Here is a 24,534-nt window from a genome sequence, read left to right on the forward strand (position 1 = left end):
TGAAAATGTATTAAAAAACAACTTGATTTGACAACCAAAACAAAATCTGTCCAATTTGAATCAATCCAGATCAGTACGGCCAAGATGAATTTGAATTAATCCATCACAGATAAATATGCCTTAACCCTTAATTGGTTAAGCAATTTGTGCATAAAAATTGTCCTAACCTATGAGATCACTACTTGGAACAAAAGAGGAGACTTTGTTTAACCTTTTCGTTGTTCTTATTTCCAAGAACTACCCACTTCTTTACCACGACGGTTCTTCCCCAAATTGGAAACAAAACACACATAAGACCAAGTGCAGAAAATAGAAAAGAATTCTAAATTCTTCCTAGATTCACAAGAAATTACATATATTGATGATTCGAAACTAATTCATCTACACTGTTTAACTCAAAAACTAACACAAACACTCTAAACAAAGAAAGAAAAACAACTACCCAGCAAGAACTGATTTGAACAATACAGCCAACCAATCTGTGAAAAAAGGGTTATAAGATAACAAAGAATTGGAATCCATGGCTACCCAATCGATGCTTCAATCCCTTTACATCTCCTTTTCTTCCAGACTTTGAAACAATTAATCTAACTATCGTCATCAACAGCAGCAGACTTTGAAGAGCCAGAACCAGCCTTCTTCGGCAACAAGAGATTGTGAATGTTGGGCATCACACCACCATTAGCTATAGTAACAGCACCAAGCAACTTGCTCAGTTCTTCATCGTTTCTCACCGCCAACTGAATATGCCTAGGTACAATCCGAGTCTTCTTATTATCCCTAGCCGCGTTCCCCGCTAATTCCAATACCTACATATCAACATTAACATCGAAGAAGAACAAATCAGTTAAACATGATTACTTTTTTCCAAAGTAAATTAAACCCTAACCAGTAATCAGGAGAGGAAAATAAAAACCCCAATCGATAAAGGAAATACGAAACCCACCTCTGCTGCCAGGTATTCAAGAACGGCTGCAAGATAAACAGGAGCACCAGCACCAACTCGCTCCGCGTACTTGCCGGCTTTCAGAAATCTAGCAATTCTACCAACGGGAAACTGAAGTCCGGCCTTGCTGCTACGAGATGTTGCCTTCTTTGCCGCTCCAGCGCCTAGAGACTTTCCCCTTCCGGCCATATCGAAAATATAAAAAGAAAAGAGAGAAGATTTGCAGAACTATGTTAAACGAGGGTTTTCGGGGAAAAGAGGGAGAGAGTCGTGAAGGATGAGTGAGGAAATTGCCTCATCTCTTATTTATACGTGGGATTCAGAATAGAGTAGCCAATCAGCAGCAAGGACGCGGATCGCAATCTCTGACCGTTCTTTGAAATTAACATGGACGGTCTGATATGGAGGGAAATACGTCCCGTATACTTGGATCTTGTATTTTGGAGCGAAAGAGCCAAAGTGGGATTTATGAAAAAGGGAAAAAGTCGAAGTTGCCCTCTGTGGTACATAATAGCAGTGTGCTTGCCGATGCACCGAGACTAAAGAGTAACAAGCAAGACATATGAGCGCGTCACACTCACACCTAGGTTTTCCTTAAAAAATTAATTTTTTGTGTTTTTATGTTATTTTGGAACAGAACATGTATGTAGTTAGTTTATTTTTTATTTTTTAAGAATAAAAATTTGGGTTAAAAAACAGTTGTTCTTTTGAAAAACAAATTGAAAGTGGTTTTTTTTAAAATATAAATAAAATTGGGCAACAAAAAAGATTCAACTTGTTTTTAAAAATTAAAAATAAAATTGGGCAACAAAAAATACCCAACTATTAGGAGTATCAACTCTCGACTTTCCCACCACCCTATCATCGATGTCACCACCGCCATCACCATTGCCACCATCCACCGCCTTCACCACCACCATCATAGAACAGAAGATATACTTATGTTAGTATGCATTTCTTACATGTTTTTGTCCTTTTTTTAGAGGCAAAAATATATTTTTTCCAATTTTATCATACAACATTTGTTGGTACAAAAGTATTTCAAATTACTAATTCCATAGTCAAGTTACGACTTACTGTGTTTTGAGATGTGGTGAGCCACTATCTCCTCTCATTCTAGCCGGCAGTGCCAACTTCTTTTCTCTTCCACTCTCTCAATCTCTTGTCGTCTACGTGCTGCAGTAATTACACAACACCTGCAACCATCTCTCCGTGACTTGCCTTAAATGCTATGGCTTCTAAGGAAGTTATTGAGGAAGACCACTTGGGATCTTTTGGAAATGTCAATAATGAAGACCCTGTTACCATAGATGAGGAAGTTCTAAACTCCTTGAAGGACGAATGGAAAAACACGCTTGTCGCTATGGTGATTCCGGACAAGCAGCCCCACCCAGATGCAGTTCGTGGCTCACTGATGAAAGCTTGGGGCTCTATGGAAGGAATGACGGTTGAACCCCAAGGAAATGGGTGTTTTCTTATTAAATTACTTAACCGCTTTGATGTACAGAGAGCAGTAAACAATGGACCGTGGATAGTGTTGGGACACTGGGTATCCATTAAACTATGGTCCCCCAACATCGATTGTCGCCTCGACATCTTTTACATTTTGAAGACGTTGGTCCAAATCATGGATTGCCACCTGCTTTTAGGAATTTCACTATTGCGGCTAAGCTTGCTTCTAGGGCTAGGAAACCTATTGAAGGACATGTGTGTATGGGACCCAATCCCTCAAATAATTTTGTAAGGATCCTTCTGTGGATTGACGCAAGAATCCCTCTGTGTAAGGGAGCAAAACTCTAAAGAACCAAGGACATTTTCACTGAGGTAGAGTTCAGATATGAACGCCTGGAGACCTTTTGTTACTTCTGTGGAAGACTAGGCCACACAGAGTCACATTGCCGTGAATGCTTCCGTTAGGTGGAATTCCACAACCTCAGCCACGGTTGTGCAGGTAACCGTCTTTGCAGTGAAAGAGAGAGGAGAACTTTCTCCCCATTGCTCAAAGCTTCAAAGCGGAGAGAAAGAGATAGGGGTTTTGAGAGGAGCTTTAATAGACAGAGGACAGAGCAAGATTTGCCTTTTGGAGGACTGACCAGTGCTAGGGATGAGCCTAACTTGCAGATTAACCTCCACTCAGGCGAGGTTGGGGTGCCTTCGAGGGCGTTGATGCTGTCCTCGCCGCCGATGAGTCTAGGGTTTTCACCCCCCTTGCATAACAATGGAGAAGACTTGAGTGTGGGGTCCCTGAGGGCTGATGTCACTAAAGCTGGCTCAACCTTTGGACCCACCTACCCAAACCAGGTTCTATCGTCACTTCTTGGCCCTTTCTTTGGACCTTCTTGGGGGCCTCCCCCTCCAAAAGCCCATAACCTCCGGCTGGAGTTCCTTGAAGCTTTGGGTCGGCTGGTGGTTAGTGTGTCTCTCCACCCCACTCCTTCTGATGGGCCCACTCCTCCCTTACCAAATGCACTCCTTCCATTCTATTTGTTTAAACCCCTCTCTTCTAAGACCAGTGAACCACCTACAGAAAGCTCTGTTTCTACCAATGATCCTCCCCCCAAATTTTTTAACAACCCTTCCCCTTCCCAATCGATGCCATCTTCCACACATCTTACACACCATCTCATACCATCCCTGTACCACGTCCTACACCCTGAAGTTGATGGTGATGACAATAGATCCTCGGATGCCTTGACAGATGTGAGTTCCACCAGTTTATTGGACCCCCAGCTTGGAGAGGGCAGAAGCTACTCAGGAGGCCCTATATCTACCAACAGGAAATGGAAGTGTGCTGCCAAGTTTTCACCTTATCACCCCCATTCTCCCTTTGATGCTGAGATTGAATCCACGGGACCGTGAAGCCATTGATCTTGCGAAGAATTATGAAACTATTATGTTGGAACTGCCAAGGGCTGGGGCGGCCCTTGACAGTTCAGGTTCTAAAGACTTTAAAGTCTAAAGTTCGCCCTGATGTTATTTTTCTTATGGAAACCAAGTTCGATTCTAACAAGATTAAACTGCTTTGTAAATCACTCTACCTCCCTAACCATGTTATTGTTGACCCTGTTGGCCTTAGTGGGGGTTTATGTATTATGTGGAACATGAATGTTAATTTGTAGGTTACTCTTTGCTCTCCCCGTATTATTAACTATGATGCTAGACTGATTGGTTCAAGTGAATGCTGGAAGCTTTCCTGTGTTTATGGTCCTCCGAAGACCTCTGATAGGCTGGATTTTTGGAAGCAACTTTCTGTTATGGGGTCCTTTGTTTCCTCCACTTGGCTGATTTGTGGGGATTTCAATGAGGTTCTTTCTACTGAAGAAAAACAAAGAGGGCGCTTAAAACCTGCTGGACAGATCTCAGATTTCCTATCCTTCGTTGATGGCTGTAGCCTTATGGATATGTGTTCAAGTGGTCCTTTCTTCACTTAGTCCAACAGGAGAAGAGGGCAAGATTTGATTAGAGAAAGACTCGACCGTGCTCTGTGCTCCCTCTCTTGGAGGCAAAATTTTCCTGATGCAAGAGTTTTAGTGGAGTCGGCTTGTGGTTCGGACCACTCCCCTCTTGTGATTGAATTGCATCCTCCCCCTCCCTCTGGTAAAAGGCTATTCCGTTTTGAAGACAGGTGGAGGGCTTTATCTGGCTGTAAGAAGGAAGTTGTTAGTGGGTGGAAGAAAACTTGGCAGGGCTCTGATATGTTCCAAGTGTCAAGGAAGATCAAAGAGGTTCGATCCAGGCTTGCAAAGGGGAAGAAGCTCCATGCTTCTGATGTGGATTTAGAGGTGGATAAGCATATGAGTGTTATCAGAGATATCCAAGCTATGCCTTGGCATCCTCATTTTACTGAATTGAAATCTAAAGCTCAGCTGGACCTCCAGTTCCTTCTGAACCAGCAGGAATCTCTATGGAAATAAAAATCTAGGATCCTTTGGCTAAATGAGGGGGACAGAAATACAAATTTTTTCCACTCATCTACCCTTCAAAGGAGAAGCAGAAACAAAATCAACAGGTTGTTGTCCCAGCAAGGGGAATGGCTTGAGAAGGAAGGTGACATTGATAGAGAGATCTTTTCCTTCTTCAACCATCTCTTCTAATCTGATGCTTCTCAAAGCCTGGAGAGAGCTCTTCAATTTATTGGTCCGAGTTTCACTGATGATATGAATATTGCTCTGTGTTTGCCTATCTCTGATGATGAAGTCAAAGCGGCTGTCTTTAGTACTAAGCCCCTGAAGGCCCCTGGTCCAAATGGTCTCCCCCCTGTGTTTTTTCAGGCTTATTGGTCGACAGTTGGTCCAGAAGTTTGTAAGGCTATAAGATCCTTTTTCAACTCGGGCTTCCTCCTCAAGGAGTTGAATAGGACACATATCCTTCTCATCCCGAAAGTTAAGGAAGCAGAGAGAGTTGACCAGTTCGGCCCTATCAGCCTTTGCAATGTGGTATATCGTATTTTTGCTAAAGTCTTGGCCAAAAGACTGAAGAGATGCCTTGATGTGATTATGGCCCCAGAGCCAATGGCTTTTCTTGAAGGAAGGAGTATTTCTGAAAATGTCCTGATTGCGCACGAGGTCTTTCACCATATCAGACAGGTTAAGAGGGGAAGAAATTATGTGGCAGCAATGAAGCTCGATATGCGCAAAGCTTATGACAGAATTGAGTGGTCCTTCTTGTCTAGGATTCTGCAGAAGATGGGTCTGTGTGAGAAGTGGGTCCAGCTTATCCACCAGTGTGTGAGTACGGTGTCTTACTCTTTCCTCCTCAACGGTGTCCAGAAGGGAGCCATCTTACCATCCCGTGGTATCAGGCAAGGAGATCATTTCTCTCCTAGCTTGTTTGTCCTCTGCACTGAGTGCCTCACATCCTTGATTACGGGTGCGATTGATAGTGGCAGCCTGAGTGGGTTAAGGATCAAGCCTACTAGCCCTCTGCTCACGCGTTTTTTCTTCGCTGATGACTATCTTATCTTCCTCCAGGTAGATCACAGCTCTCTCAGAAGTCTTAGGGATGCTCTTTCTCTCTACTGCGAAGCTTCAAGACAAGCTGTGAATGGTCATAAGTCTTCTGCATCCTTTAGTCCGAACACTCCCCAGAGAATGAGATGTATTTTTGCTAGAATTGTCAATGTGGAAGGCCTTATTAGCCCCAGAATCTACCTCGATCTTCCATCACAGATTGGTTGGAACAAGAAGGCAACGTTTCAAATTATTAAGGATAGGACCATTGCCAAGATTGCTGGTTGGAAAGAGCAGTTGCTTTCACAGGCGGGCAGAGAGGTTCTTATTAAGGCAGTGGTGACGGCTTCTCCCTCCTACCATATGTCTCACTTCAAGATCCCCCATGGGCTCCTGGATGACATAAGTAAAGTGAGTTGCAGTTTTTTTTAGGGCCAGAAAAAAAAAGAGAGGAAGATTCATTGGGTTGGTAAGGATTGCATTCAACTTCCAAAGCTTGATGGAGGTCTTGGCTTTAAAGATATGTATATCCAAAACCAAGCTCTCTTAGCAAAGCTGGGGTGACAGCTGATATCCAATGAAGAATCCTTGTGGGCGAGATTGTTAAAGAGTATTTACTACCCATCGTCGTTCTTCTTATTGGCCCAAGCGGGGGTAGGCCCTCTTGGGCCTGGAGGAGTATTTTGTTTGGTAAGCAGCTGTTGGATCGGGGGCTTTTGTGGATTATCGGAGATGGCCTCTCTATCCATATTTGGGACGACCCATGGATTCCATCGATTGAAGATTTTTGGCTTCACCTTCCTAGATCTCCGGATTGTCCCTTTCAGTGTGTTTCTGACCTCTTTGATTCCCAAGGTAAATGGGACGTTGGGAAGCTGCGATCTTTCCTATTGCCATTCGAGGTTACTTGTATCTTACAGATCCCTATTAGTTCTGAAGGATGCAGGGACAAGTTATGCTGGGGCCTATCTCCAAATGGCACTTTCTCGATGAAGTCAGCGTATAGGTTGGGTTCTCAACAGGTGAGCTGCTATCCAAAGTCAGCAAAGAAGGCCAGCCTTACTCCAAAATAGGTCTGGAACAGTATTTGGAACTCCCTTGCTCCCCCTAAAGTTAAGACCTTTTTGTGGAAAGCTTGCCTTGGTGCCATTGGAGTGTTACAGAACTTAAAGCAACGTCAGATTGTTGCCTCAGATGTTTGTGGTGGATATGGTGCTGAAGCTGAATCTACTGAGCATGCCCTCTTCTACTGCCCTGTGGCAAAGCAAGCTTGGTTTGCATCGACAGTGGCATTGAGAGTGGATTCCTTTCCCAAGCTCTCCCTTTCGGAGTGGATTCTGAAGTGGAGCGCCCCCCCTAGAGCTCCTAAGAATGATCGAAGAGTGTGCTTTACCTCCCATGCTATAGTCTCCTGGGAGATTTGGAAGAGAAGGAATGTGCGCTGTTTCAAGTCTTCGATCCCCCCTTCCAGGACTTGGATTTCCTCGATTGATAAAGAGATTGAGGATGTTCTCTCACACTCTTCGAGATCCTCCATTTCTTGTCTGCTTGGGACCTCGCCCCCTGCTGCCCATAGTCGGCCTGAGAGAGCCTTCTCCTTTTTTGTGGATGCTGCTACTTCTGATAGCCCTAGAGCTCTTTGTGCGGGCTGTGTTGCATTTGATCCAGGTGGAGATATTTGTTTGATTGCTTCTGAACATTTTTCCTTGGCGCCGACAGTAGTTGGTGAGGCACTAGCAATCCGTTTAGCCCTCTTGTCTGCTTGCAGGTTGGGGATTACCTCGGTATCTCTATATTCGGATTGTCTCTCCCTCATCAAATGTCTGTCCCCCTCCCCTTCTCCCCCTCCCTCCTCTATTTTTTGTATTGTGCAGGATATTGTTTCCCTCAAATCTGTATTTTTCTTTTGTTGTTTTGATCACCTTAACCGGACAGAGAATGGCTTGGCATATTGTGTCTCGAAGTGGGCTCTTTCTAGACCCAAAAGTGTCTTCTTGGTCCCCCCATTTAATGGGGAAATTTTGGATATTGTAACCTCTTTTTTGAATCGTGGAAATGAATAGATTTTCGCACCCAAAAAAAAAAAACAGAAACACAAAAAGTACTTTTGACTTAAGAAACACTAATTTGGAATAAAAATGTTGCCATACACAACTCAAATGACCAGAGGAGCTAATTACATGATCGGACAGCTCAACGTGTCAAGCCACCGTGCCCCACCATAATTAGTAGTTTGGGTATGGATATGTGTAAATACTAACTGCCATAGATTTTAATATGGGTTGGTGGTGGGAGTGTGTATCCGCTGCCAACTTATTCTTATGTCCATTAATTGTAACCATAGTAGATCTATCATCAAGTTAATTTGATTCATTACGTTAGTATGCATTATTTGGTTCTCGACTTTGTTTGCTCATTCCTAAATCTATAAATAGCATTCCTCTCACGTTTGGGAGATCATTTCCAAGTTTTGCTTAAGGGGAGACTTTGTACAATTGAGTTTTCTTCTTCTGAGTGAGCAAGAGAGTGTGTTGTGACCTTCAATCTTGGACGATTGAATCCGAGTTGGAGACCTTCACACTAAGTATGGAGTGGTCTGCAGTACAACTCCTTTAAGGTTAGCTCAGTATGTAATCATCACACTCCCTTGTTTGGATTTAATTCACTGGTTATACCTCCCTTAATTTTCATTTGAGGTGTAAAGTGTTGGGGCCTCAGCTGTTGGAGTTTACATTGTTGTTATCATTCGAGCATTCCAAATCCATTAATCACAGAGGTTTAGACCTTACCTTAACGGAGTGGAGAATCGCAGCGGAAGGGATGATCGAATGCAGCTTGCAGTTACGAGCAGATCACGATCTCTATAGGCTTCTCCATAGAGAACTCCATACCACAAAACCCTAGGCAACGATAGAAACCCTAGGAAACGCAAAAATCGAAGAGGAGGAGAGAAAATCCATAATGATGTTATATCGTATATGTTAGGGTTTGTGCTATAAAGACTTATTTATAGCCAAACCCCCTATGAGCGACCCACCCTATGTCGACTCCCATTGGGAGTCATAGAGATCAACAGGGAAAGGGGTAGGTCACTTAAGTGACTGCCCCCCTCCATCACACGAGTCGCGACCTACCTCTTGTGGGCAGTCCTTATTGGGCCCAAGCCCAGTACCAATTTATAGTTGTCAACACAAACAGTTGGTCAACACACTCACACAATGGTTCTAATATTGCTGATACATGTGGAAGAGAAGAGCAAGACAAATAAATTGGCAGATGTGACATGTGAAGCATGAGCTGAGAGAGGTGAGCTTAAATCGATGCATCTGGTTGGCATATCAATCATGCATAGACAACAAATAATATGGCAGTTTGCTTCTGTGTGAGCAAATGGGTTATGGCAACAAACAGTATTAGTATAGTGGCCGAGGCTTGAGTATTACAGTAGATAGCAGTGAGTTGGTAAGCATATGATCAGCTAGACTAGAAGGCCATTCCAATATCTATGGAGATGTTACTTTCATCATGGGCATCATGTTCAATGTCAGTGTCTGACTAGATGGATGAGATGGCATAGCTTGAGAGGCTTATATGACAGTTAGCATTGGCAATAACAATTGATATTTGTATCACTAGAAGAACAATTGTGCAATTGTGAAGACCATTGAGCTCCTTGGAGTTGAGCTGAACTATTGATAGCTAATATTTTTCATGTGCAATTAAGATTGCATTGTGGACTGTTATGGTATAATGAGGTGGTCAATGTAATGCTCAGTGTTTTGGAAGAAATTGTGAGAGACTTTGGGATGCGTATTGGAATATGTATCCATTAAACCCGAACCTATTTTGAATAAAATAATATATTTTTATTATGCGTGAATTTATTTAACGGGCTTACAAAGATTGTTCCATGGGTTTTCACCTAAAACCGTTCTCAACTAGGGATAGGACCGGACATCCTATTTATATGATTGTTACTTTGTATGTCACTAGAAATGTTGATTTCATGACATAAATATAATTACACATCGAGTATGTGTATAGAATAGAATTTGGTTCAAATCTCATGTGTTACTGTTTGTAATATAAGGATGAGAACATATTTGTCGCCAATTGACCCATTGACTTGAGAGATCCTTATTGTTACGGTGTTACATTACGAGTTTTGGTACACCAAAAGATTGATGTTTTCCCAACTACATATCGGTGTGTTGGATTTGTGATGGCGCATCGTGAATGAAAAAGATGTTTAACATGGAATCCACTATCCTTCATTGGGGAATATCAAGTAGAAAGAAGTTTGTGATCAATCAAATTGGAATCTGGATCTAGTGGCGTTTTTATAATTTTTTTTACAAACTTATTTTCTTATTATCAAATGTATTATTATTTTACTTTAATGATGTTTGATCGGGTTTTTAGCGTTTGATTGTGATCACAGGATCTCTGATAAGAACATATACAATGAATTGGGGTTTGACGGTATTGAATTACATGCCCTATAGTTCATTATGAGATATTGTTCAGTGAAGTGGCATATGTGCAAATTAAAGAGTATAATTATGCACGACAATTATCGGAAAAATAATAATATGTTAAGTATTCTTTAATTATGATATATTTTAATTGAATTAAATCATCAACCATAATTAGAAGAGATAAGTAATCTCTTTTAAATTCTATCTCTTCCCTTTTTAGAAGCAAGATAGAGTGTGTAAATCTTAGGAATCACCGAAGTGTCACGTACAATTTAGGAAACTAAATTTTGAGCATAACTTAGAGCCCTAATGGGGCTCCACTATTTAAGACATGATAGTGAGGGAGGTTGGAATGAATTTACCAACCTCTCTCTCTCTCTCTCTCTCTCTTTCCTTGGGTATTGGTGGTGGTGCTAGACTTTTGGGATTTTGAATCCCTAGTTTTGGTGATAGTTGGTTTTGTTCGTTTGCATCGAATTAAAAATTCATAATATTGATTGCTTCAATTCCTATTGTTGCTCAAACGTGGAAAAACCTACTATTTGGAGGAGGAACTTTGTTTGCAGTTTTAAGATAGCCTAACATTTCATGTTTCAATTCGTTATGATTTTCTAAAATTTAAATGCAAAGGTTTCATACCCGATCTGAATGTACTGCACAATTGGGTCCAATTCCCAACAATGCATGATGATGATGTGTAGTTGTACAGATGAAAGCATACAAGTGAGTGGTAGATGCCATGGGAAAATGTGGAGGCTAAGGAAATGTAGCACCAGCTTCAGGAATTTTTGAGTCATCATGTAGTTAGAATTTGGATGAGCTCAAAATAGAAGAAATGAAGATAAATGACCTTTTCTTCCATTAAAATTTTAATGAGGTTCATCTAATAACGAAATGAATCAAAAAAGAATAAAGTAGGGGCAAGAGTTGATGATGAGATTTATTATTCAAAGGCTCCAATCATTGCATCTAAGTCACCTTGAATGAAGAGATTTTCTCTTCACCTTAGGTCATGAAAAATTTCACTATAGTCAACAATTCTACAGCTTAGTTATTCTTATAAGAGAAAGTTTTCCTTCATGTTGTGTGAAGGAAAACAATATCCATCATTGGATATAAATGATAGCCCCTATTTCTGAATGGTGGAAAATACTCCCCTACTATTGCGCTTACCTTCTCCGCACCATCTGAATTCCTTGACCGTGGGTGTGCGAAAACTTGGCCCCCTCTGAATTTCTGATAATAACTAGGACTGTTAAAGCTTTTTAAACATTCAGTGGTCAGTGGTCCAATCCAATAGTCGTATCTATTTCGATTTGATGACACTCCCCCCAAAAAAAAAAAATTTCCAAAAATGCCTACAAGTGCTACAACCCTTAACTACTTAAATTTAAGTAGATTGAAAAGATGATTCACTTAGATCAAACAAGACGTTTAAAGTACTAAAATCAAACAAGTAGGCTTCGTATGTACAGTAGCCAAGGCGTACTTCTGTTTTGTAAGAGTGCTTCATGGAGAAAGTATTTCTTCAAGTTTTTGCTTTTAAGGGAGCACTAGGGTGAGAAAAGAACATGTTTGATATAATTGACAAAAAAGAAAGAAAGAGATTTCATAACAAGGAGTGAGGGCCATGGGGTAAAAGATAGAGAGGAGAATAGAGTTATGGCATGAGTCGCATAACTTACCTTGAATTGGACCAAGGAGTGAGGTTGATTTGCTTCAAGAGTGAAGGAAAAAAGAAAAAAAAAACATTTTTAAACTACTCCAGTTCTTGTTCTAACTACTAAGTTATGAGCTATCGAAATTCTACCCGATTTTGTTTTATATAACAGACCTTGGATAAAAACTTAGTCAAATTTCGTATATCCCACAAAATGGTAAGTATCTCCCACGATCATTCCTCATTTCTTTTCGTCAACCAATTGGACTTAGAAGAAGAAATAACACATTGGTTCCTAACAGTCAAAATAAAGTAGCATGTTATGGAAAAAATAGATAAAAGATTATTACATTTGGCCTTTTCATACCAATCCAAAGATTTTTTTTAAAAAAAATTCAGTACTTAATCCCAATGGGTCTGTGGTCCAAATTCGCTTTGAGAAAGGACAGGATATAAATAATGCTAAATGAATTCTTTATTCTCACAATCTCACTACAAAAATCAGAATAATAATCAATGAATAAAAGTGACAACTTATCTTTTGTTGACAAACCCTCATGCAAGAGTTTCCAAAAAAAAAAAAAAAAAAATCTAAATTTTAGATGAACTTTAGAAGACCAAACATGATTCCAGATATATCTAAAATGGGGAGTGCTATTGCAATCAAAGTTTCCATCATGTGGTTTAGAAAGTTTAGTTGGAAACCAAGATGACAGTCTTGGTAGTCAAAAGGCCATTTTTTGCATAAGGGCCGAAAAGGAAATCAGAATGCTCAATGAGAGCAAGAGGAATTTTAGAGATCATATTTGTTATATGGTAAGTAAAAATAGAAAGAATCAGAGGAAAATTCCCATTTCTGGAAAATAGAAATCCATAGGGAGAAAAAACTTTGCTTTTAAAATTCTGGCCCATAGACTTGAGGAATTCTTGAGGAGCCGCCACCCAAGATTAATTAGAAGGCTTTTATTGTGAACAAAATTGAATCCAAATTCCAAATTTTCAAGAGATTTGGGTTTGCAACAATCATTCTAAGGAATCAAAGTCAATTTCTTCTTATTGTTACCTTCACAACGCCGAAATTTGGTAATAATAGAATCCAATTTAAGACAAATATGTTTTGGAAATAGAAAACAAGACATTAAGTACATATGTAACTATGTATAGATCGAACTGAAAACATATTTAGTGAGAGTTCTACGGCCAGCTTGAGAAAATAGAGAAATTCTCCAATTAGCAAGCTTAGATTGGACCCTAGTCAAAGTCTACTCTTATTCCTGAATCCCAATAAATGGGGACTAAGGTCAAGGAAGGTGAAGACATTTCTAGGGGTGTAAATGAATAATCGAAATCCGTTTTTCGTATCTATTTAGCACTATCCGAATCCGTCCGAAAGTTAAAAGGACGTGGGTGGATACACATAGGCTATAGCTATCCGAAAAACTATATTTACATTGTAAACGGCTAAAATATCCATTCCGTATCCGTTTAGCACTATCTGAATCTGTCTGAAAGCTAATCTCGGATGCAGATACGGATACAGATATAGCACTATCTAAGCCAATTTCGATTCATTTTTCCTTCATACCAAGCTGATAGCAAACCTGAGTGCTAAGGCTTGTAGAGGTATTTTTGTTGAAGAAAACGTCACTTTTACTACTTCTGAATTGCTAGCCCAAGAAATAATGAAAAAAAGTTAAAACGGTCTGGATGACACATCATCCAAATTAATTAGCACCAAATAACACAAAATTGTCATTTACACCGATCTTTATTTTTTTGTTTGGTAAAAGACTACCGATCTTAATGCCTTTAAACATTTTCCAACTCTCTATAACAGACATTAATCGAGAAAATCCTCCATGACTATAATAAATAGAAAGGGACTCGGGAGACACCCTTGATGAATACTCCTAGATGGTTCCAAAAAACAAAAAAACCGAAAAAAAACAAAACAAAACAAAACCTTTAATCTTGATATAATAGGAAATAGAGTAAATAAGATAACTAATTAAAATCACACAAACGTTCAGAAAAAACTAGAAAATTCCAGGAGGTTCCGAACATAATCCCATTCAAGCTGTTCATAAGCTTTGGACATGCCAACCTTGTTTGTCTTTACAATGACACATAAAATGAATAATTTCATAAGCAACAATGATATTATCAAAAATTTGCCTACTTTTAATGAAAACAAATTGAAAGAGGGAAATGATATAAAAAACGCACCTTTCAAAACCTGGTAGCCAACAATTTTGCCATGATCTTGTAAGCGACAATGCAAAGGTTTATTAATCAAAACTCCTCAAAAGGGAAAGCTTCATAAGTTTATCCAGCTTATGTATAAGGGTAATTAATGTATGATTAACACCATGGGGTAAATAAATATGAGAAAAAAAGCTCATGGACAAGAAAATCACATCATTCTGAACATAATCCGAGCATTTTTGGAGAAAGTGTATTTTTAAGGCTATCAAAAGGATTTTATAGTCATAAACGGAGAGGGTTCTCTAAGCAAGCGGCATAGACAAATACACTAACGAGACATGAAAAATAAAATCATACATTGGAGGGCAACAAGGTCATTTCATATGATGATAACAAAGATCACAAAAGAGGTGCTAGTGTAGCCTCTGGCTCAAAGAACTTTTCCCACAAAATAGGGGCAACGTTCTCTACCCGGAAGGACACAGGGACACAAGCTGTGCCGAGACACATAGGGCAGAACGATCATTTCGGACATTCAGGAGAACAAGGGTGGTCATTTCACCCACCCACGTGTCTGGGATAGTAAGGCCTGATTTGGTATGATTTCTGATTGAAATAGCTGAGGAGTTGTTTCAATTTTGAAATTGAAATTGATTTCACTCTTGCTCTTTAATGAACACCAGGTTAATTTGATGGGCAAAGCAATAATTTCATGTTAAAAATAAAATACCACCCTCCTCTCCCAAACAAATATAGAGAATTTATTCTAAAAAATTGAACTACCTATTCTTATTCTTGAAATATTTCAGGCTGATGCAACCAAAACAATTTCAATCTCTTGGCAAAAATCTATTTGTGAACTATTACATGAAATTAATCCAGAATGGAATAGAAATCATACCAAATCTGGCCTAAGAAAGAAAAGTTATTTCATCCAACAGGCTTTCCTACAAACTGCAATTACAGGTTTCCCCACAATTAAAAAGAACAGAATTTTCTACACATTTCAGGATTGCATTGAAGATCTTACAAACCGGATTTCAACCTTTCCATTGCCTTACCGTAAACATAAAATAAAAAAAAAGGTTGAGAAGTTTCGAATTTGTGCAGTAATTCTTTACCCCCTAATGAGAGAGAGAGAGAGAGAGAGAGAGAGAGAGAGAGAGAGAGTACTGCCTCAATTGCTTTGCTAGACACTACCGCAGATGAGAATGACATCCACCAGCAGCCCAAAAATGCAAGGAGAAGAGTGTTAAGACTACCAACGAATGCAGACACCATTTAATATTTCAAGGATTACAATGTCCACTTCAAAATAAAAAGGATCAAATGCAGTTGTATTTAGTTCAGCAGATAAAATTCGCACAAAAATCCACAGAAATATACCATTCAATACACAATTAAAACTTAGTAGCTCAAAAACCCAAGCTGTCAACAGGATAATAGGTACTCAACTCATATTATCTAAGGTTGTGTATTCATGGAATTCTAGGTCTAGAACACATTCTGAAGCAACAAAATAGAGAAGAATCAGGTTTCAAATGTGTTATAGACCCAAACCTTATTCTGTGAATGCATACCAAACCGCAACGAACCAACAGGTAGTTCAACTGAGAACTTGATGATATCATTACTACAATTTTTATCATATATGAAAACCAGTCATTAAACATGCCCTAAAAAACCAATTTCAGTGATTGGATACCCATTGACAAACACCATCTACACAAACTTAAACATGGAGTTTAATAAGCATGCCTTCATAATAAGCACTTTTCCTGCCCGGCGTGGCACAAATATGAGAATTTTACTATGGGTAAAATACATTTAGAGTATAGGTTACTACTGTGTATTTAAAAAAAAAAAACAATAAATGCAACATCCATGATTGAAAACTAGTCTTACCTATCAATCTATCCATTGAGACCCAATTGATAGTATATATCCCTTCAAATCCAAGGCAGTTGAATACTCCTTCCATGAAAATTCTTCCTGTTTCCTTCCCTAAGCCCCAGACTACTGCAAATGTTCAATCTTCCAAAGGATCTGTCCTCCCAATGAAACACAATGGAACGAACTGGGGTGGATTTCTTTTGTTACATATCCTGCAGAGAGCAAAAGATAAGGATTGGTCTTGCTGACAAGACCGACCTCATAACTCAGAGTTATTTATTTTTTTCCAAATCCTCCCACGCACATAACTTTTTTTTTGGGGGGTGAACATCCTCACACAATTTCATTCCACTTAAATAGCCCTTCAAATCCAAAGAGATAAGATCAGCCCTAACTAAAACTCAACGACTACTAAGATAACAACCCACAACGTCTACTTTCTAAGGACTCAGTCAACCCTCCTAACATATCTCTATACTCAACATTACCCACTAATGTCACTCTAAATTCCCCACTATGCATGTCTCTAATTATTTTTTAAAACTTGAAAAAAATAACAAAGTAGAACATATAACATCCCCTCGCCCTTATAATTTGGTCTCGTCCCAAGACCATAAACCGGAATTTCTTTATCCGTGATCCATAATAACATCGTCATCATCATCATCCTCAAAACAAGCCTCAATTAAAAATAACTTCTTGCATCGATGTCCTAAGATGAACTTTTTGTTGCAATTATAGCAAATAACCTTAACGCGTCTCTCTTGCAGCTCAATTTGAGACATCCTTCTAAAAGGAAGAGTTGAAGGGCTAGTGTGTTCCTTGTTAGTCGAGGTATTGTCCTTGAGATCTAAAGGAGTTGCTTCACTCTGAGACAAGGATTCTCTAGTCATCCGGCTAATACGTCAACCTTTATGCTATCCTTTAAGCAAGCTACAAAACAACTGCCCTGTCGACCCTGTGGTAGTGAACCCACTTTAGATAAAAGTTTCTCAAACTAGGTTTGGTAATCATGCACAGATCCGGACTGGTAAAGTTTACTTCATTCTCCAAAAAAGTCTTGGAATTGTGAGGGACCAAATCGAGAGTGAAGACTGGAAGCAAAAAATCTGACCATGATATGATATTCATCTCCTGCCGAAGTAACTGGTACTACAGACGTGCCTCTCCCCCAAGGTAAAAAGACTAACACCACCCGATCATCTTTTAGAGTATTATGAAATTAGAAAAATTGTTCGATGCAACACACCCAACTAGTCATATCTTCACCGCCATTATAGCAAGGAAAATCCAACTTGCCGAGCTTGGGCGTGAAGGAGCGTTGTGTGCGTGTGTACCATTGGAGCCAATTCTGCCACCAATACCTCTCGTAGGAACAACAAAAATTTCCCTCCCCTCTTTCACAGGTAACCGCTCAAAAAAGCTCATGATTTTCTCCATTATCTGTTGCTGCCCACTCACGAGAGAGCTAATATCGAGCTCCAACTTCTCCACCCATTGGTCCATTCCCAGGCTTTGATACCACAAGGGTACAAACTTAGTTGGATTCCTTTTGTTACTATCCTGCAAGGATAAAAGATAAGGATTGGTCTTACTGAGGAGACCAACCTTGTAACTCAGAGAGTTTTTAAGTTTTTCCAACTCCTTCCACACACATAATTTCATTCCACTTAAATAACATTTCAAATAAAGTGAGATAAGATCAGCCCTAACTTACACTCACGATGACTACTAAGATAACAACCCAACTCCAACCTACCCACTAACACTACCCGCTAATGTCAATCTAAACTCCCCACTATGCATGTCTCTAATTATTTTTAAAAACTTCAAAAAATAACAAAGTAGAACATGCAACACACAAGGCCACATAATGAAATGTCTTGCACTTTAGCTACTTGATCCAGGCCACCTATATGCTAAGCCAATCTCTTGCCTTTGAGGGAAATCCCATTACTATAATTTACCACGCACTAGTGTAGCCACAAAAGCAGTAACCTGTGGAGGAAATTATGTCCCCGAATTGTGGTAGGTAGAAAAGGAAACATCCATCCACAGGAAAATTTTCCATAAATAGTCTTCTTCTACCTTCTCAATCGCAGGAAAAGAAATTTAAGGCTTCACAATATAAGAATATCTTCAACAAATCAGAGCCTATTCCATAGCTTCACATCTTCAACTTTACAATCATGCATGGAGTCAAGTCCACATAAAATGTGGCATACAGAACCATTGAGATTTAACTCTCCTCTGACAATCAACTCTACCTTGCCTATTAGGTATTTTATAAATGGAATTTCAGTTGAACTAAAGATTACATCATATTAAAAAAAAACTATTTAACTTTAGTACATATTTAGTACATATTACAATACATATACCTGAATTTATGTATTTTTTTCACATAGAATTGGACTTTAAGGAAAAGAATTCTGGGTCATCCTAGACTCTTAGTCTATGTAATACTCACGATGCACCTAGTCTCCACCCATGCATTTTCAGTTTGATTGTGCAACATGCAAACATGTACAAAGTAATAACACTTTGGCACCATTATATTACACATGTTATTTGGGAGAGGTGGGGGGAAGGTACATGAGCATTTCACATGTTTACTATAATAGATACTAAAATGATGCAGCATCAGAAAGGGGTCTACGTGGTGCTACTAACACATGGAATTATGAAAGGATAAACCATATAGGTTTTAAAGGAAGAGAAATAGGAATTGATTGATGTAACAGTTGTAAGATTGTTAAGGATAAGGATCAGAAGCAAAGTACAAGAATCTGTGTGTTATAGTTCAGTCACAGTGGCTGTACCATAAAGGAAAAGGAGCAAATAAAGTAATAGGGCATGAGGTAAGGAGGAGGAGAAAGAGAGAGATTCTAGGATTTCATAACTGATAACTCCACCTCAAATGAATTATCATTTGCTTAAACTCTCTACTACAAGCCCATAAAGGAACATGGCTACCCATTTTTACAGGCTTCCTACAAACTCTAGTATTTATGACAAACTGAAAAAGTTGAACCTATTAATGACACATTTGAACATAGATGACATCGAAGACCAGACCCTTCCAACTGTTTGATGATCATTATAAGAATTGAAGCCATAAGTTACTTTAATGTACTTTTTTTTTATTTACGACAAACTGAAAAAGCTGGAACCTATTAATGACACATTTGAACATAGATGACCAGACCCCTCCAACTGCTTGATGACCATTATAAGAATTGAAGACATAAGTTACTTTAATGTACTTCTTTCAAGGATTTTCATAGCCCACAATTTCAAATTTCAATCAACAATAAAGTCAAAATTATTTCAGTGATTTAGATAAAAATCTATTTTAGTAATGTTAAAATTACAGTGATTCAGTAAGACTCATTGAACTCAAAATTGAAATCATTAGTACGTCTTGACCTCAACAGTGTTAGGAATTGCATTCATAATCAGAAATTATCAACAGTATAACTAACAAAGCACTTCATTGATAATTTAAAAATTAACTTTTTGACTTTTAGGACCTAACCTCTATGCTATTTGAAACTAAGGCTTCAAACCAATGAGTCTAAACTTAATATATTAAATAACACGAACAACAAGTAGGACATCAAAATCGCCGACACACCTTAGCAAATGTTATTAAAACTAAAATGAGCACAGTAGCCTTATGATGCAGCAACACTTCCTTGGACTGGGTTGAACCTGTTTGAGAACCCAGATCGAGAACCAAGTCCAAAATCTTGGGTCTTTAATGTAGTAGGATATTAGTAATCTATTTCTTTATTGGGAGAAAGAACGCTACCTAGTCGGCCCCCCCAGCGCCCAGACATAGGATGGAAAGGCTCCTAAGGGCGTGGCAGTCATTTTGCGCGGCCCTATGTATAGATGCAGGGGCCTTGCGCCGCACGCAATCAGGTAGCACGTTCTCTTATTGTTATTTACTTGAATTTATCTTGTAGTCTTTTGTTTTACTTTGAATAGGCTAGGTAGTGGTAGAGTTTCATTATATTTCAGTTTTAGAGTTAATTAGGAGTCTTTATTTCCCTCTTTAAAATATTAGAGGCTCCCATCACCATTGATCATTCCAATAGGAACTTCCCTAAAGGAATCCTCCACTTCGGCAAATGACCACCTTCTTAGTAATTCTGTCATTAACAGTCTGCACCTCTCAGTACTCATCTAGAATTTTTTTTCTTCCCACAAACACCAAAATGTAGCAATAAGAACAAGAACAAGAACTTCCCCTCCACCCTCTGCCTGAAGAGGGTATAGCGCCATAACAAGGCAAGCTCCTTCAAATCTTCATTATAAGTCCCTGTCATATGATATACTACTGGAAAATGGAACCAAACATTGCTCCAAAAAATGCAGAAGAAAGTTCGCAGGACCAAGAATAGCAGTTACTCAGTGCAACATATTAAAGATAAACATCACTCTTCACTGACAACATTCAATCACAAAGCAGAGCAACCAGCCTTATAATTCTAAAGATGAGCTACAAAATTTTCAGTATCCACCCCAACTGCAGCCAATAGCATACCAAGTAAAAATCAAATCTACAACCAAGCAAGCAGTTAAATCCAGCTGGCAATTAAATAGCATATTATAACTAACCAGCATTCCCTACTTTGTGAGGATCTCAGTTTTCCCTACTTTGTTTTGAAAAGATCCATGTAGCCTACCCCATTTAGTCGGGACAAGGCTGAGTAGTTGTATTATAACTAATGAGCATGGCAAGAGCACATACCATAGAACAGGCAAGGCATAAAAATAAAATAGTACAAATAATTATATAACATACTAAAAACATGGGCAACAATGAAGGACCCAAACATTAAGTAGAGAGTATAACGCAAGAGAAACCTCAATTACAGGAAAGAAATATTCACTGCCAGAATAACTGTTTAAGATAACAATTAGTTACACCAAGTCTGAAACAGAACTTACCCTATCCTCTTCTGAGATGATTGAAACCTCACCAATCACCTCGAAATGCCCCAAAAACAACTAATTACCTGAAAATAACTCATATCATTTTTTTGGATTGGCTGCATCTTGAAACAGCTTCACCTGCTCCCGCAGTAACTCCATACGCTTGAAGAAAAGATCAAGCTCCGCCATCCTCAAGTTTCTCCACTTCTGTTCCAGTTCTTTCAATTTCGAACTACCCAACCGACAGGCACCTTCTTCCATAAAACTGTCCTCCATCTTTGGCATGTGCATCATCCAAGCCTCTTTCTTATTCTGGAATGCCTGGGCCAAATGTGGATATAAAGACCAATCGACTCCCTCTCCTCCCTTCACTGCAACCTTCGGAAACTCTAACGCAGGTTGAATAGTATGTGATTGCGGTGAACAAACAACATTTTTAGCAGTCTGATCGTTGACAACATCATTAGCAGCGTCAGCCCCCCATATCTTCTTGGATAGCTCGAAGGCTTTATGTTCATGTGGCTTTGAGAAAACCGGGTCCTTTCCCTTGCCGACATTATTCCGATACTTCTTCTTTAGCCTTCGGATTTTGTCAGCCAACTGATTCCGGGTGAACTCGACATGGAATGATTTCTTAATGTACTCATGGAAGGCATTCATGTCGGTAGATGGATCGGTCCCTTTCATGGAGAAGTAATCAAGCATGCCCTTCAAGATGGCAAGCTCATCATCCTCTGTCCACACCCTCTGAAACAGCTGTTTCTTCCGATCGTCCCCAGGTTTCTTCTCAGCATCCTCAGATACACCTGCGTCCAATTCGTCATCCGAAGGCTTCCTCTTCCCTCTCTTGGAATTCTTGCTCTTATCGATGTCTGACTCGGCAGGGCGCTTAGCTGCGACCCTAGACTTAGCCGGAAGGGCAGCCAGAGAGGAAGCAGCAGAGGGCATCGCCGCAGGCTTCTTTGACTTAGGGCCGTCGTCCATTGGCTTGGAGGAAATAGGTTTTATGTTTGGATCAGCACTGCGGGAAGGGCGAGCGGGCTTTTCTGGAGATTCAGAATCAGATCCGGATTCTGTACTAGAATCTCCATCGTCTTCGCCGTCCGAGAGCTGAGTATCAGGGCCAGATCCAGAACTTGGAGTGGGAGGATGGACGGCCTTGACAGGAGTTTTATTGACGGAAGAAGGGTTCTTCTTGACCGAAGGCTGAGGGGTAGCATTCACTTGCTCGTCTTCATCGCCCTCTTCATCATCGTCTTCATCGTCTTCTTCTTCCTGTTCTTGATCTACTTCTTCTTCCTGTTCTTCTTCCTCAGAAGATGAAGAAGCAGTTGGTGGCTCTTCCAGGGGAGATGGGCGTTTTGGGGCCATTTTCTTTATCTTCAGTATCCACACCCGCAAGGAATAAGAACTCAAATGGATTTTCGGACGGCAGAGGTGGAACCTGAAAGGATCTTTGCGGGTGACTCAGGCATTTATGGGGTGTGGGATTTAGGGTTTCTAGGCTCGCTGAGGTTTAAGAGGTGCGGCGGCCTTTTGTCGCCCTCATGGATGGTTGCGACAACGCTTGCGGGCATGCGCGCTGGCCCAGCCTTGTGGAACCAGATCCTCTGCAGTGCGCATCTGGACGGACGGCTGCGCAGCGCGCTGAGATGCGTGTTGGGTGTGCCTAGCCGTCCAATTAATGTGCGCTGGGCTGGACACACTAGCGTGCTAAAGAAGATTTGTTAGGGGGGTGGGGGACTACCGAGGAGATCTAGTTTTGTCATGTGAAAGTTGGCAAGTTCGGATCAGGTCTTTCATATACTGTGGAAGCTCGATTCTAATTACTGCCCCCTGTCTCTGTTTTTCAATTTTTTTTTTTTTTTTTTTGTTGTTTGTTTGTTATACGAGGTATCTGGCCTTCAATCGATTAAATCCCCTAGGGTACGTGCACGATCTTGCAACACACATGAATTAGGAGATACTGGGGCCCCCATGTTCACCAGGGAGTTTTCTCCCAAGCGGGTGGCCCCATGGGGGGGAGGCGGAGTCAAACTCAGGATCTTCAGCTTCCTTTGGCCTCATCCCTTGCCAATTGTGCTGTCCCTTGGGGTATCTTTTTTCACTCTTTCTCTCTCCGAAAAAAATTTTGTTTAGCAACCAAGTAAATGGAATAATTCATTTCCCCTTTGGATTCATAAATACCCTCGTAGGTTTTAGTATTTTCTAAAATACCCTTTAAGATTCTATTTCCTTGGCTGCCAGCCTTGTAGCAAAAACATTCCTGGTTGAGCAAAATTCCGTTCCTCACTCTCCTATTCTCTATTTATCAATTCTTTTACATTTCTTTATTTTTTATTTTAATTCGACACAATAGGTTTAGGTATTGGTCTCGATCAATAGCAATCCGATACCGATAAAGATTAGAAACCAATAAAAATATTGATAAAAATTGGTATTGGATCGGTTTCATCCCCAATCGAATTGTCATGTCGTCAAATCGCTGTCATAGTGTCATATCGCCAAATCACCGCCATGACATTATATTGCAAAACCATCATATCGCCAAATCGTTATAGCGCCATATTGTCGCCATGGGGCCGAATCGTCATAGCGTCATTTTGCCGCCATGGCATCAAATGGTCATATCGCCAAATCGCCATCATGGTGTCAAATCACCGTCATTGTACCAAATCGCTAAATCGTCATATCACACTATGTTTGATCGTCATGTGTTGGTATCAGATCGTTTGGAGATGATATCGATTTTACGAATATTTTATTATTTTTTAATTTTTATTGGTATTGATTAAGACTGATACGTAAAACTATTGTGCTGAAACAGGGTTAAAAAAAATTAAAAGAATAATAAAAAGATGAGAACTAATTTTTTTTTAAAAAGAGAGAAATATGAGAGATTTAAGAAGAAATGAAATGATAAAAAATTGATAAACCGCAAGAGAGAGAGAGAGAGAGACAATGAGTGAAAGGGTAGCACAAGTCTCCAGTTTGAGCGGAATCCACGTGTCGAGCTCCCACCATGCAAGAACATTACTTCATATCTACGAGGGATCGTCGGACTTAAAGTTGACAACACTTTCTTGATAGATAACAGTTGATTTAACTACATAGAATGTAACTGATGAAATCCCCTTCAAATTCATCCTTTGTGCAAACACACATCCCAACTCATCCATCCTCTTCTTTGAATCGTTACCTAACCTTGGCCTTCTTCTCTCCTGAACTCATCCTCTGAGAATTCCTATTGGGCATGTGGCAGTGTCAAAGTGTAAGTTGTCATTATTGGCAACTGCTGGGCAATATCTCATAAGGTGGCAGGACTCCAGAGTGAGTTGGAAATGTCTAAGGGCTTGTGGCAGTGACAGAGCTACACTGGTCTGTGGTGGCATATCAATCTATTGTTGGACAGTCAAGTCCTCCTTGAGGTAACTTTGAGTGGGACAAAAGACTAATTGA

The 24,534-nt window shown here is 39.8% G+C and overlaps 3 protein-coding genes across 3 annotated transcripts in view; all 3 read right to left on the reverse strand.

The window, feature by feature from the left end:
- Positions 1 to 586: 586 nt before the first annotated feature.
- On the reverse strand, positions 587 to 1,207 carry LOC122657392 (probable histone H2A.3). The gene is made up of 2 exons (XM_043852089.1): positions 947 to 1,207; positions 587 to 809 (listed from the first exon to the last, which is right to left on the reverse strand). The coding sequence occupies exons 1-2, from the start codon at positions 1,133 to 1,135 to the stop codon at positions 588 to 590; spliced, it is 411 nt and encodes a 136-aa protein (XP_043708024.1). The 5' UTR covers positions 1,136 to 1,207; the 3' UTR covers position 587.
- Positions 1,208 to 15,168: 13,961 nt separating this feature from the next.
- On the reverse strand, positions 15,169 to 23,742 carry LOC122649444 (STOREKEEPER protein-like). The gene is made up of 4 exons (XM_043842613.1): positions 23,737 to 23,742; positions 21,501 to 22,350; positions 15,284 to 15,294; positions 15,169 to 15,192 (listed from the first exon to the last, which is right to left on the reverse strand). The coding sequence occupies exons 1-4, from the start codon at positions 23,740 to 23,742 to the stop codon at positions 15,169 to 15,171; spliced, it is 891 nt and encodes a 296-aa protein (XP_043698548.1).
- LOC122669047 (formin-like protein 5) overlaps positions 17,063 to 24,534 on the reverse strand; it is a 51,635-nt gene continuing 44,163 nt past the window's right edge. The window contains exon 7 of the transcript XR_006333958.1: positions 17,063 to 17,075. The gene's annotated coding sequence lies outside the window, so the exon portion shown is untranslated. The remainder of the gene's footprint in view (positions 17,076 to 24,534) is intronic.

This window comes from Telopea speciosissima, chromosome 1, assembly GCF_018873765.1.
Source record: "Telopea speciosissima isolate NSW1024214 ecotype Mountain lineage chromosome 1, Tspe_v1, whole genome shotgun sequence".
Taxonomy (NCBI): domain Eukaryota; kingdom Viridiplantae; phylum Streptophyta; class Magnoliopsida; order Proteales; family Proteaceae; genus Telopea; species Telopea speciosissima.

What these genes read in the sequence shown, in the direction of transcription:
- LOC122657392 (XM_043852089.1), bottom strand. Translation starts at nt 1,135, where the DNA reads ATGGCCGGAAGGGGAAAGTCTCTAGGCGCTGGAGCGGCAAAGAAGGCA. An exon ending in TTGAATACCTGGCAGCAGAG is followed by an intron (nt 810 to 946) that starts GTGGGTTTCGTA and finishes GTTGATATGTAG; the next exon opens with GTATTGGAATTAGCGGGGAA.